The sequence below is a fragment of the Trachinotus anak genome, unplaced genomic scaffold (genome assembly GCF_046630095.1).
Source record: "Trachinotus anak isolate AG129_WGS33_773 ecotype Australia unplaced genomic scaffold, CSIRO_AGI_Tana_v1 ptg000014l, whole genome shotgun sequence".
NCBI classification, from domain to species: Eukaryota; Metazoa; Chordata; class Actinopteri; order Carangiformes; family Carangidae; genus Trachinotus; species Trachinotus anak.
In genome coordinates, this window is record NW_027273865.1 from 3,222,725 (window position 1) to 3,236,158 (window position 13,434).

Genomic DNA, 13,434 nt, shown 5'->3' on the forward strand with positions numbered 1-13,434 from the left:
GCCAGCAGCAGTTTAAGTGAGCCGGAATGGCACCTTCGATTCATAAGTAAATAAATATGAATGTCTTAACCCTGTAATGCCTGACCCCAGAAATAATGGACAGAAAATTCTGATTTCTTGAATCTGGAACCTTTATTTGGCCCTTTTACAAAATTTGAAAAAAAAAATTACAAAAAAATATTTTTGTGTATAAAATTTGGAAAACTTTTATACACAAAAATAATTTTACTACATACTAAAATGCAAAAAAATATGTAATTATAACTTGCTTCAACAGATTAAGTGTTCATGTTAGAATATTACTAAAAATTTCAAAGAAAATGTCACTGGAAAATTGTAAAAATCGCAATTTTCTTTACCTTGATCCAGTGAGTTGGGACTATCTGAAGGTGGCCAACTTGGATTGTCCCATGTACTGTGTTTGAATTGTTGTAGTGATAAAGGTTTCCACCAGGGGATGGAAGACAAGTATCAGATTGGATACAAGAGGGTTTTGAGTGAAGTTTTTACCATAAGGTGATGCAATAGGTCTCAGAAATGCTTGTATCAAATTTGATGCATTTGGCATTATAGAGTTAACAGAGTGAGACAGATGGATACACACACACACACACACACACACACACACACACACACACACACACATACAGGAGAGAAGCCCTGTTGTTACATACGCCACAAAGCCCAGGGACACATAAAAAGCTCTATGTTATAAATTAATGAGGTAAATATAATGTTCAGCTCCATGCGTGATTAAAAAAGAGCGGAGGAGCAGAATTGCTCTTTGCCCTGTAGAGAACAGCCAGGTGTGAACAGCCAGGCTGCTGCTCACATGGCACAGTCAGACTGGTCACTATTTCATACTTGTTCAACAACAGAAACAAAAACATGAAGTAAGAACAGCTTGAATTCAACTGTATTAGAATATATATGAGCACAGAGAGGAGGAGAGAATCAAACAGATAAAGAGCTGAAACCAGCTGATACTAGACGGAATACAAATATGATGCAATTACATCATCTTTCTACTATGTCCTCAATTTTGCACACTGACCATATGCAGTCCAGCCATATACTATACTGTATCTCGCCAACAGTTGGATGGATTGTCGTGACATTCTTGGTTCTCAGAAGATGAATCCTACTGACTTCAGTGATCATCTGACTTTTCCTCCATGAGGTTAATATTTGTGGTTCTGACTGAAATATCTCAAAAACTATTGGATGTATTGTGATTAAGTGTGGTTCAGACATTCATGGTCTGGCTCTGGCTAATCTTTGGGAGAAAGGCCAAAACTCAGTGAAAAAGATGTGTTTTAAAAGTATTAAAATAGAGATTAGTCAACCTTTACTGGAGTGCTAAAGTTAATACTACGTGAGTTTAATTATAATCTGTAGGTAAATCAGAGACAACTCCCTTTCAGAATATGACAGTGTTCACTGACATCAGTGATTAAAGTTCTGATAAAAAAAAATGTGGGTAAGACCAGGTCAGTTTCACTTCCACAACAACAGGGAATATATCCTTTCTGTTCTGGTAGATTTCATTTGGCTCTAGTGGTAGAATACGAGAAAATGACTGAGCAGAGATTATTTGGCCCCTGGTTCTTTCTGCTGACTGTATGTGCTCTAGTCTTGCCCAGCCTGGCTCAGGTCCCTGAGCCAGCGCAGTGCCTTGTCTCCGGGATCTTCAGTCTGGTCCGGTTGCCAGAGAGACAACCTGAGAAGAGCTGCTGGGAGGACTGCTTTGCAGAGCCTGACTGTCATATGGCTGTGGTGGAGAAGTTGGTGAGCAGCACAGATCAGTGTCTGCTGGTCAACTGTCTGAACCAGGGCAATCACTCATACCCCCGAGATCTCAGCGCAGAGATCAGAGTTTACACCAAGAGCACCATCCACGACGGTAGGTTAGGTAAACTTTTTCTACATAATTCTTCTCCTGATGAATTCATGACCCAACTGTTTCTAACTGAGATAAAACCTGCCTGCTGACTGCTGTCAAATGTCTATTCCACAGAAAAAAGTCAATTTTACAAGGAAGGTGGATATGGATTGGCTAATGAGATAAGTGAGTACAAACCTATATTTATTCTAAATTACTGATGAATATTAATGACTAATTTGTACTTTCAGTTAATGACTTGTGTACACAAACCAGAGGTTCAAGTGGTCCACGATGATCCAGAACCCTGCATGTGTTCAAAGAGGCTCATTGAGATGGAACTGTTCATAGTCTGATAAACATGGATAAACAGCAGGTTTACCAGCTAAATATTATTATGTTACCTCTGTGATACCTTAAACATGTTATTTTACATTATGTTCTATTTATATCTGCGCACAAATTTTCTTTATATTACTTGTATGATATGTTGTAATGTTTTTCCCTACAGCAGGTGTCTAAGTGTTAAATGAGAAAATGTTGTTAAACAAGAAAAGTCTGGTTAGTTAATAAGGAATGACAAAATGATCTGTGCTTTATCTGCTTCTCCAACCAGTTCGCTGTTCTGACTTGATGAATGACAGCAGCTGCCAGTCAGGGTCTCCCAGGTTCTTCTACAACAGCACCAGTTACAGGTGTGAGCGCTTCTTCAGCGGCTGTGGGTCCAGCAGCAACACATTTGAAACCCAGGAGGGGTGTGAAGCTTTGTGCAATGAAAAATGTAAGAAACCTCTGTAACATATTAACATCAAACACAGTTTAAAATATGTAGAAGTTGACAAGGGCTCTGAAGTTAAATGAACAGTTTAACACTGAGAAGATGAGAAGATCTATCAGTCTCATGCTATGTTCACATCACATGGTAGGGATAACAGGAAACACCTTGGAACTGCAGTGAACCAGTGACAGACTCAAAAGGTTGTTCAAGGTTTCTTACGTCACAAACCTAAGGAACCAATCCTGTCAAATTGGGGTTGGTTTTGGTAGAGAGCAATACAAATACATTATCATTCTGATACATTAGGTTGTGGGCGTCCTGAACAATCCCCACTTCTTCTTTGTTGTCTTCGGAGTTGGTTTCCAGTTTGATCATATATACCTGAATGTTACAGAAAACATGCAGGGGTTTGCATGTTCGATGAACAGAGTTGGAGCAGCAGGTGAGTGACTGAGGGGCAGGTGGAGAGATGGGGCGGGGCTAATCTGTATATTCATAGATTGGCTCACAGCAAATTCTGGCCTTTGGAATAAACACTCTTAGAGTTCAAATAAACGCAGTTTGAGTGTATAGGTGAGACCATCCAAAAACACTCTAGGGCAGTTTTCTCCCTTTTCAGGAGTTAAAACTGAACTCGTGTGGGAATTAAAACAGTAATACCATGTAGAGTAAAATGTAACTCTCACCTTGAGTTAATTTAAATGTGAACTCTTTCATAGTGTTGAGGTCAACATTTAATTTAACACTAAATGGAGTTAATATTTTAAAACAATTAAATTGTTTTAGATGAAAATGACTACAAAAAAAAAAAACAACACCATATTGATTACTACCTGCCTTTAATTTATTTAACAAATCCATACAGTGTTCAGAAGTCCATGCTATATGGATACATGCGTAACAGGTTACATGTTGGAGGTTACAAGTTATTTTCTTAACAGTGCTAACACATTAAAGCATACATAAAATCACATTTAAAACAAACTGCTACAACAGTTTAACAATTGGGAAGTCTTAAAATACAAATGACAAAATAAATGTGTATATTTCAATGATACTGCACATAATCTGAGGAAAATGCATTAAGTGCAAACATAAACATAAACGACCTTGTTCACTGTTCGTATGTCTGTTAAGATAACAAAAAAATCTCTGTATACTGGATTGTGTTAACATGAGGTAGACTGTTGACTTTAAACATCTAATTAACATGCACATGAGAGTCCAATTCCAAACTAAAAACACTGACATGTTAAATAATACAACTCTGAAAAAATAAAATTATGAATCACACCCATAGGACATTTAGACATCACACCATTTGAAATGCCTTAGTCGCTCCCTTTCTAGAACCAGTATCTTCCTAGGATTGTCCATACTTCTAGATAACTCTTCTGTAGGAGCTCTGGAGGCACTATCAGCTGGCATTAAGTTCAATACTTGGTCCTTAATATTAGACTGCACATCTCCCATAAATTCCTCTAAATTCTCAATTGTGAAAAGAACTACAGTATTTGTTACACTTCCTTCCAAAGGTTTGGCTATAATGGAAGCACACATCTTTGATGTGAGTTCTGCAAAGGATTTTTTGACTGAATTCATTACTACACTTATGGAGTATGACTGTTGTAGTACTACCTGGCTCGTCAGCACTGTCAGATTCTTCATTCAGGACAGATTTCAACTGTATTTTCAAGAGAGGTGTCTCTCTGAGGACCCTAGCCTCCTGGATGATCTTGTCTTTAAAACAGGTGTTCCATTTTTCCAGGAATCAGGAAGCAGTCTCTGTTTCAAACATCATCATGAAATCTTGCAAAATTTAATAAAGGGAAGGACTACCATTAGAATCACTTAATATAAACTGAGTATTTTTCAGAAATGTTTTTCAGATTCATTTAAAATTGTCACCTACCAATCCCATGGTGTGCAAGAAACGAGGAAACATTTGAAGTATGTCTACTGATCGCTGTGGATCATGGAGCAACTGCTGACAATAGTGGAATGTTTCTTTCAGAGTTAAGATACAAATCTCTCAAAGCACATTCGCAAAACAACACACAAAACAAAATTAATCCGAAATGTATTATCAACTTACAATCATCAGTGTAGATGACTAAACACACTTCTTTGGCTGTTGCGAGTTCAGGAAAGACATCCTCATCCACCTCCATGCCCTGCTCATCTGTGACTTCTAGCTCTGCATTTTCTGGTATGAGGAACTTGTGCAGCACTGAAACACAAAAGCAACAATTCATTTATTGACTTCATACAAAACATACTTAACTTACCTGCACTGATAAAATCTGAGAAACTGACTTCTTCCAGTTTCACATATTTCTTTGTCTCTCCATGTTACACCTATCAACATCTTAAACACTCAAGGATAAAAATGATGACATTTACCAATAATAAAAGCATCACGTGAACTGTCAATGTAACAAGTGTCTTTATGGTAGCTGTTAATAGCATATTAATCCATTAACATGTTCATGCCTTGTGTTAGCATGCCTTCATTATCCACCTCAACTGTTTGCTTGTTAGCTAGGCTAGGTTTAGCAACTGAGGCAAGTGTCCCCGCCACTTACTTGGAAAATTGTCTTTCCAATATGAAAAGAATCAATGAGGATAAAGTTAATCCCCCAAATCATGAAGTAAAATGCATGAATCCATCGAGTGCGTTCTACCATTTAGGTGCAAGCATTAACTTCAGCAGCTAGCTAGCAAGTTCATCCAAGCAAAAATACACAAATATATTACGCTGAAAGAGAATCCCTGACAGCGTGACATAGAGTTTGAGGAGTTAAATGAGTACTTGCCTCACGACGAAGTTCAAGTGAACACTGCTTGGCACAGCTGACATCAATGACGAATCAACACTGACATAGTGTTGATTCAGCTCCTCAACACCCAGTGAATGAACACCCAAATATTACTCCGCCAAAGAGTATCCCTGAACACCAGCCGTAGTATAAATGACAGAATAATCTCCAAAATCTAACTCTCTCACACATTTTTGTCTAACTCCAGATTTTTCAACTCCATTTGCTGTGCTATTACTAAATAAGGTAAAGGTGTTGAGTTACATCCAGGCCATTTCAAGGCCACAAAGGGAATTTTTCATGGAAAAAACTTCCAGATAATTTTCAGATATGAGTTTTTAGGGGTTTACCTAATGCCAGGAGAGGAACTTTAAAGGAGCTATTTCTAAGTTTTACCATTGCTACAAGGCACATACATAGCCCTGCCCTGAAGAGGTAGCACTGCTCAGAGGGTGTATTGTAACCTTGTCCTGTTAACACAACGATGGTTGAAGCTCTCAAACAGTAAATATTGTTAATTGTTTGTCATAATTATTAATGACGACAATTAAGATCTAATTTTAATGTAACTTTATATTATTATATTATCAAAACATCAGGTCACATCAGGAAGACTTGCTGCTTTTTACAACATGATTCCATCAAAGAGGGAAACTGAAGACCTTTCTGTCTGTTAATTCATGGATTTATTCTTTCCATCCTCCTCCCATCAGTCCGCTGTTATTGGCCCAGAGAGTATGGTGGATGCCGGTTGCAAATTCCTACATTTTTCTACAATGTGTCGAGTCAGAGGTGTGAGATATTTACCTTCAGCGGCTGTGGGTCTAATGGAAACATCTTTTCAACTGTTGAGGAGTGTGAAAGGCTCTGTGGTGGTGTAAAAGGTAACGGACCTCTTTCAAAAAATCTTTTTGATTGTTACAGCTATGGTGAACCCAGTGGCACAAACATGTACCAGTCACCACAAAAACTTAACATCAACTGAAAACCTTGTGTTTACTGACCTCCAGTGGTTTAACTTGCTGCAGTGATGTGCAGGTGTACTTCAGGACACTGTCACATCACTGCCAACCTTTAACCCACAGAGGACAGAGAAACTAACACTTACATGTTTGTATTTACTTAAACTGTGTATAATTCACAAATCAATATTTCAGCTCTTAAACCAGCTCCTACCACCAGTCAGCCTGCCGTGGATTCAGGTAATGACTCATCTGTTTCTTACATTATATTTATTTTCATGACTATGTCATCAACTCTACAATCATAATTAACATTTGAACTTTTTAACAGCTACTACTAATTGTACAGGTAATTATATTTACTCTGATTTATGTTTACTTATATTTGTGTCATATTTATTCTGAAATGTTAATTAAAACTGTTCATTTTAATTTTAATTTCAGCCCCTTTAACCAGCGTTCCTTCAGCTACAGGTTGAGTTTTTACATCAGTACCTTATCCTCACTTATAAATATATTAATTTGGACAATTAATGATGCTAATTGATATTACAGACTCTAAACCAGATTGCACACTGTTCCTACAGAGCCATTTATATATCCTATATAATTCACAAATCAATATTTCAGATCTTAAACCAGCTCCTACAACCAGTCAGTCTGCTGTGAATTCAGGTAATGACTCATCTGTTTCTTACATTATATTTATTTTCATGACTATGTCATCAACTCTACAATCATAATTAACATTTGAACTCTTTAACAGCTACTAGACATTGGACAGGTAATTATATTGACTGATTATCTTTACTTGTATTTTTGTTGTATTCATTCTGAAATGTTAATCAAAATTGCTCATTTTAATCCTTCTGATTTCAGCTGTTTTAACCAGCATCCCAGTTACAGGTATTAGTATTATTTTTACTATAAACATTGTACTTACTGCGGACTTTTATCTTTACTTGTGTATTTGTCACTTTCATTCTGAAATGTAAATAAAATTGCTCAATTTAATGCTTTTGAATTTCAGCTGTTTTAATCATCACAGTTCCAGGTACTATCTTTATCTTTGTACTTCAGTTACTGCAGACATTTATCTTTACTTGAATGTCATATTCATTCTGAAATGTGAAGAAATGTTTTCATTTTTATCCTTTTAATTTCAGTTGCTCTAATCATCACAGTTGCAGGTATTAGTATTATCTGTATTCTCTTTATTTCCTGAGGGTTAAAGTCCCTTAAAGCACATCCTGTGTCTTTCATGGCACATGATATACATGAAATAATACATTTAACAGAATATATTTAAAACTTTAAATGTCAGGATATAAACCATTAATGTACAACCCTGTTTCCAAATAAGCTGGGACACTGTGTAAAATGTAAATGCAATAATGTGCAGATCATGTAAACTCATATTTAAGTGAAAGTCGAACAAAGAGAACATATCAGTTGTTGAAACTGAGAAATTTTATTGTTTTCTGAAAAATATCTGCTCAATTTGAATTTGATGCAGCAAAATGTTTCAAAAAAGTTGGGACAGGGTCATGTTTACCACTGTGTTCATAACCTCTTCTTTTAACAACACTCTGTAAAGGTTTGGGAGCTGAGGAGATCAGTTGCTGGAGGTTTGAAACTGAAATGTTGTCCCATGCTTACCTGATATAGGATTTCAACTGCTCAACAGTTCGGGGTCTCCTTTGTTGTATTTTTAGTTTCATGATGCACCAAATGTTTTCAGTGGGTGGCAGGTCTGGAATGCAGACAGGCCGGACTCTTCTACTACGGAGCCATGCTGTTGTAATACTCTCAGAATGTGGTTTGGCATTCTCTGAAAAAGATGTTGTCTGGATGGCAGCATAATGTTGCTGCAAAACCTGAATATATCGTTCAGCATTAATGGAGCCTTCCCAGATGTGCAAGCTTCTGAAGCCTTGGGCACTAATGTACAACCATACCATCACGGATGCTGACTTTTGAACTGTTTGCTGATAACAAGTTGGATGGTCCCTCTCCTCTGTATCCCCAAGGACGTAGCGTCCATGATTTCCAAAAAGAATTTGAAAATATGATTGGTCAGACCACAGGACAGTTTTCCATTTCACCTCAGACCATTTTAAATGAGCTCAGGCCCAGAGAAGTTGCCAACGTTTCTGGATCATGTTTAAATATGGTTTCTTCTTTGCATGGTAGACCTTCAACCTGCATTTGTGGATGAAGCAGCGACAAACTGTGTTCAGGGTTTTCAGAAATGTTCCTGAGCCCATGCAGTGATTTCCACTATAGAATCATATTTGTTTTTAATGCAGTGCTGCCTGAGGACCTGAAGCTCATGACCATCTAATACTGGTTTTCAGCCTTGTCCCTTGCTCACAGAGATTTCTCTGGAATTTCTGAATCTTGTAATGATATTATGAACCATAGAGGCTGAAATGACCAAATTCTTTACAGTTTTACGTTGAGCAACATTATTCTTAAACTTTGGCACTATTTGCCTACACAGTCTTTCACAGAGTGGTGAACCTCTCTGCATCTTCACTGCACAGAGACTCTGCCTCTCTGGGAGCCTCTTTTTATACCCAATCATCTACCGACCTGTTGCCAAAATGTTGCAAATCATTGTATTGTGTTTTTATTTACATTTTACACAGTCCCAACTTTTTGGAAACGGGGTGTAAGAGGAATGGATGAAAGTTTATCTAAATGGGTGGTATTTGTAATGTTCATCCCCTCCCTCAAACATTGTGTTTAATTCTTAAAAGCTCCAGACATTCATCTTTTTCTCCTCCTCTTTAGTTGTCCTCCTCCTGGTGAGACACTGTGAACAGTCCCAGCTTCAACCTTCAATCTCCAGGTAAATCTAACAGTCGTTGTGTGACCCATAATGTCCACAGGAGGTTTGTCAATTTACAGCTGACACATTTCTACACAATGTGAGGTCATTTTATCAGAATTATCTGTGTCGTACAGTAGAATGAAAACATTAACAAGTTTGTCTGGTTAATGTGGAACCAGAGGTAATGACTGTTCTACAGCACAGCTGGATTTCCTGACTACCAGCAGAAAGAAGAGTGTAACATTACTGCTTTGTGTTCTCTGTCCTTGTGTCTCAGTCCTGAATGCAGCACCTTGTCTATTTGAGCACAGAGACAGATCCACATAAATTTGATTTTGAGGAGATAATCAACTAAAGTTAATGTGAACCAACAATAATCTGTTCTGTACTCAGTGAAAATGTTGTCACACACTATCCACATGGTTACAGGCACAAAACTCTCTAATGTTATCATCTATAAACTAGATCATCAGACTTGAGAGAAGTGACAGAAACACAGAAGACAGACTGGCTTTGCTCTGTTTGTATGTAGAGACAGAATGAGCAACAAATAAACGGCATTATTCAATATTAATTTAATGTCAGTTGTCACAGTTAGCTTTTAAAGCCATTCATAGATATATTGAATGAAATGAAGCTAAAATAACACAGGAAAGCTGCTCCAGTCATGTGTATAATGGACATTTGTCCTCACTTGTTTAGTTGTTTTTTTTTTGTTTGTTTGTTTTTTTGTTTTTGTTTTTGTTTGTTTTTTGTTTTTGTTTTTCAGCTGCTTATGGAACATTTTAGAGGATTTTATCAATTTATATAAATAATACATATTTTTCTGTTTCTTTCTTTCTCAACCAGGGACAGGAGCCATAGTTACACTCAGGTACAGGCTCTTCTCGGATCTGACGAGGAGAGGCTGGAACCCTGTTCAAGTCTGGACAATAGTGAAGTTTAAAGGGACAGATGGGTCATAAAATATAAGGGACAAAAGGCATAAATAGATAAATAAATAAATGCAGAATTAAATTCATTTAATTAATATATACATTTCTACATTTGTTTCTACATTTCTACATAGTAGATGCAGACAGAGGTGCCTCCCATGGGGCAGTACTGACGACTCTCAAAAAGTCATTAGATTTGTTGTTAGGTGTTTTATGAAAAAAGTCACTAAAGAGGTCATTACATCTAGTGTCAAACTCTGCAAAACTAGGAAGGCAAAGCTCCTGTGTACCCCTCAAGTTATATAATAATAAATGAATAATTAAATAAAGGCATAAATACAAAAATGAATAAATAAATAATGTAGAAGAACAGAATTTTCATTTTTCATAACCCAAATGTACTTAGTTTGCATGTATTCATGTACTGAATTATTTATTTCTGTATTTATTTATCTATACTTATGTAATTTTTTTGTCCGTCATAATTTAAAGTTTATCTTGTGATATTCTGTAATTTTCTACTTTTCAACAAAGGCTCAGTAATTTCCCACATTTCTCACTGTAGTTTTTAATCAGTCACACAGAAGGAAATAGAGCGTTTGTTGGGGATTATTTTTAGCGGCGGATGAATCCACATTTGGTTCTGTAGTGAGTATTTGGGGCAGCAGGACTGTGTGTGGGACTGAATCAAAATAAACTACTATGTGTGTTTTTGGACACCACTGGCACTCGGTTTCAGCGGTTTCAGAGGAATAATTTTAAAATAAAAATGAAAAAATGAAATTCTGTTATATTGAAAGTGAATGATGACATATTTTCATATGAATGAGTTTCAGTAATTGTCACATTATAAATCCCTCTATGGTACATTTATAAGCTGTAAATAAACAATTAATGAATGATTTATAACAGACTATTGGTCAGTTATAAGAGCTTTGTAATTGTTTAATAATGTTATTAATTTGTTATCACTGTGAAGACATGTATTATTCCAGCTGTGTTTTACTATATTGCCGTTCATTATCTGTTTAGACAGCAGCCTCCACTGATGAATGTCCACATAAACACAGAGATGTGATTGCAGCTTCATTACAATCTGTTAGAAACCAGTTATTATATCCTCAAATAAATAAACCAATCACATCTTTATATACTGATTATGAAGATAAATAAACCAGTTATTACGTCTCTATATGTTGATTATATGGGATAAATAAATGTTATCAGTATAAATATTATTGTTTTAAAAATGTATTTATATTAATTATTTGATACTGAACAATTTCAGGTACCATAATGGCTCTGTGATTATTTTATTTTGAAAGTGTTAAACATGCAGTTCACCTCTGTGCCACCAGAAGGCGACAGATAATTATCTTTTATCTATGAACGTCACAGCACAACTGGTAAAGAGATGAACAGCTGCATCCGAAAAATATCTGGTTCTCTGACAAAAATAAACTTGCGGACATAAAAACCGAACTCCCAGGATTCAGTGCAGTGACAAACATCCAACCATCCAATCCATATGGCTATTTGTATGGAGGCTCAACAGGGACATAGGTAATAAATACATACGTGTATAAACAAAATATGCTTGATGAACTGAAAATAAATAAATACATTCAAAATTTGAAGGGCAAGAAATAAAGAATATCAATAAACAAACCAGGAGGAATATGTAGATATATGCATCAAATGTGAAAATAGGAAATAAAACACAAATAGATAACTATAAAATATGAAAACAAATAGATGTTAAAACAATACAAACAATCATGTATAAATGTGCACTATTTTTGTAATAAATATGGAAATATATGCATGTCTAAATAAAAAAGGAAAAATAGAAATATGTAATAGGTTAAATGGTGAAATGAATAATTACAGATATAAATAGAAAACAATAAATTTACAAATACATAATAAAGAAATATAAAATTCCCAATTTTACAATTTTTCAAGTGACTTTTCTACTCCATAGCAGAAACTATAAAGTATTTCAGTAATATTACACAGTCACTCAAAATTACAGTAAAAAGAGTAAATGTCATCTGTTTCTTCATAAAACTGTTTCAAAGATAAAACCAGCTATTAAATAATAAATTTAACATTTTCAATTTCACTTTTAGGTCCAACAAATGCCTTTTGTTCATGTTTGAAACACACAGGAAACAGTCGGATGATTTGTCCTCTGTTCTGTTCAATATGCAGAGCTGCAGGTTTACATGAGGGAAACTGGCTGGTGCCTCCAAAATCTCTCATCACATGTTCATGGAGGGAAATCGAATACAGGCTCCACCCTGAGACACACAGTCAAACTGACATTTATGAGAAGGGGAAAGACACTTATATTTTATTAAAATACATTAACATATTTTTGGCACAAATTCAGGTTGTAATGTGAGACCATGGGAACTTTTACAAACTCCTCCACTAGGGGAGACAGGGCAGATGAGGGTGGTCTGAGGGCAGTAATGAGGTAAAGATACTTCACTGTGAGTCACGAGGACGAGGATACACTTTTCCATCAGCATGAAACAATGGAACAAAAACCTGAGATACTGTTGACAGTTGATCTGTTTCTCAATGCATCTGCAAGTCGTCACTGATCTGGAATAAAATGATTTATTTAAACTAATTTAGTTGATCAGTAAATATATCAAAAATATATAAAATGTTAATGAAAGCCAGCAGCCAACAGAGGCGTGTATTCAAGTTGTCCAGGAAACACCTGCAGGAGTTCATTTACTGTGGCTAAATAGAGCTGAAACAATTAGATGATTGGTTGATTAGTTGATCAACAGAAAAAAGAGGCTCTTTTTCCATTAAAAAACAGTGAAACAATGTCAAACGTTGTTCTCACTATGAACAAAATATATTTTTTGGGCTTTTTGGACTTTTGGTCAAACAAAACAAAATATCTGAGACCTTCAGCTTAGTGAAGCTGTGATGGGCTTTTTTTTTTTTTTTTTTTTTTACATGTTTTTGATGTTTCATAGACTAAACCATTGATCAATCAATTTTTTAAAAATGGTTCACATTGTTGTCAAACTGGAAATCATGGTATAATATACCAGAAAAGATAATTACCTTCACAATAGAATAGAATAGAATAGAATAGAATAGAATAGAATGCCTTTATTGCCATTACACAGTAGTACAATGAAATTGAATTTCCTACTCGTGAGCAATGCAACAGTAAAGCAAGATCCAGCTCTG

The 13,434-nt window shown here is 35.8% G+C and overlaps 1 protein-coding gene and 1 long non-coding RNA gene across 8 annotated transcripts; one reads left to right on the plus strand and one right to left on the minus strand.

Annotated features, from left to right (window-relative positions):
- The first annotated feature begins 1,406 nt into the window (after positions 1–1,406).
- Positions 1,407–11,360, plus strand: LOC139631889 (uncharacterized). 4 transcript variants are annotated; one of them, XM_071496528.1, is made up of 13 exons: positions 1,407–1,903; positions 2,018–2,068; positions 2,499–2,663; positions 6,193–6,363; positions 6,637–6,681; positions 6,773–6,790; positions 6,886–6,915; positions 7,072–7,116; positions 7,208–7,225; positions 7,321–7,347; positions 7,608–7,631; positions 9,238–9,295; positions 10,127–11,359. In XM_071496528.1, exons 1-13 carry the CDS (start codon positions 1,576–1,578, stop codon positions 10,221–10,223), a joined length of 1,077 nt encoding a protein of 358 aa, XP_071352629.1. In that variant the 5' UTR covers positions 1,407–1,575; the 3' UTR covers positions 10,224–11,359. The 4 variants fall into 4 exon arrangements, with proteins under 4 accessions (XP_071352629.1, XP_071352631.1, XP_071352630.1 ...); XM_071496530.1 differs by lacking the exon at positions 6,773–6,790 and having other exon boundaries at positions 10,127–11,360; XM_071496529.1 differs by lacking the exon at positions 7,208–7,225.
- On the minus strand, positions 3,498–5,699 carry LOC139631891 (uncharacterized). Of its 4 annotated transcripts, none has more exons than XR_011693463.1 (4): positions 5,477–5,699; positions 4,756–4,890; positions 4,573–4,647; positions 3,498–4,469 (listed from the first exon to the last, which is right to left on the minus strand). It is a non-coding gene; the product is annotated as an uncharacterized lncRNA (long non-coding RNA). The 4 variants fall into 4 exon arrangements; XR_011693462.1 differs by lacking the exon at positions 5,477–5,699 and adding an exon at positions 5,246–5,454; XR_011693464.1 differs by lacking the exon at positions 5,477–5,699 and adding an exon at positions 5,345–5,451.
- Positions 11,361–13,434: the final 2,074 nt, after the last annotated feature.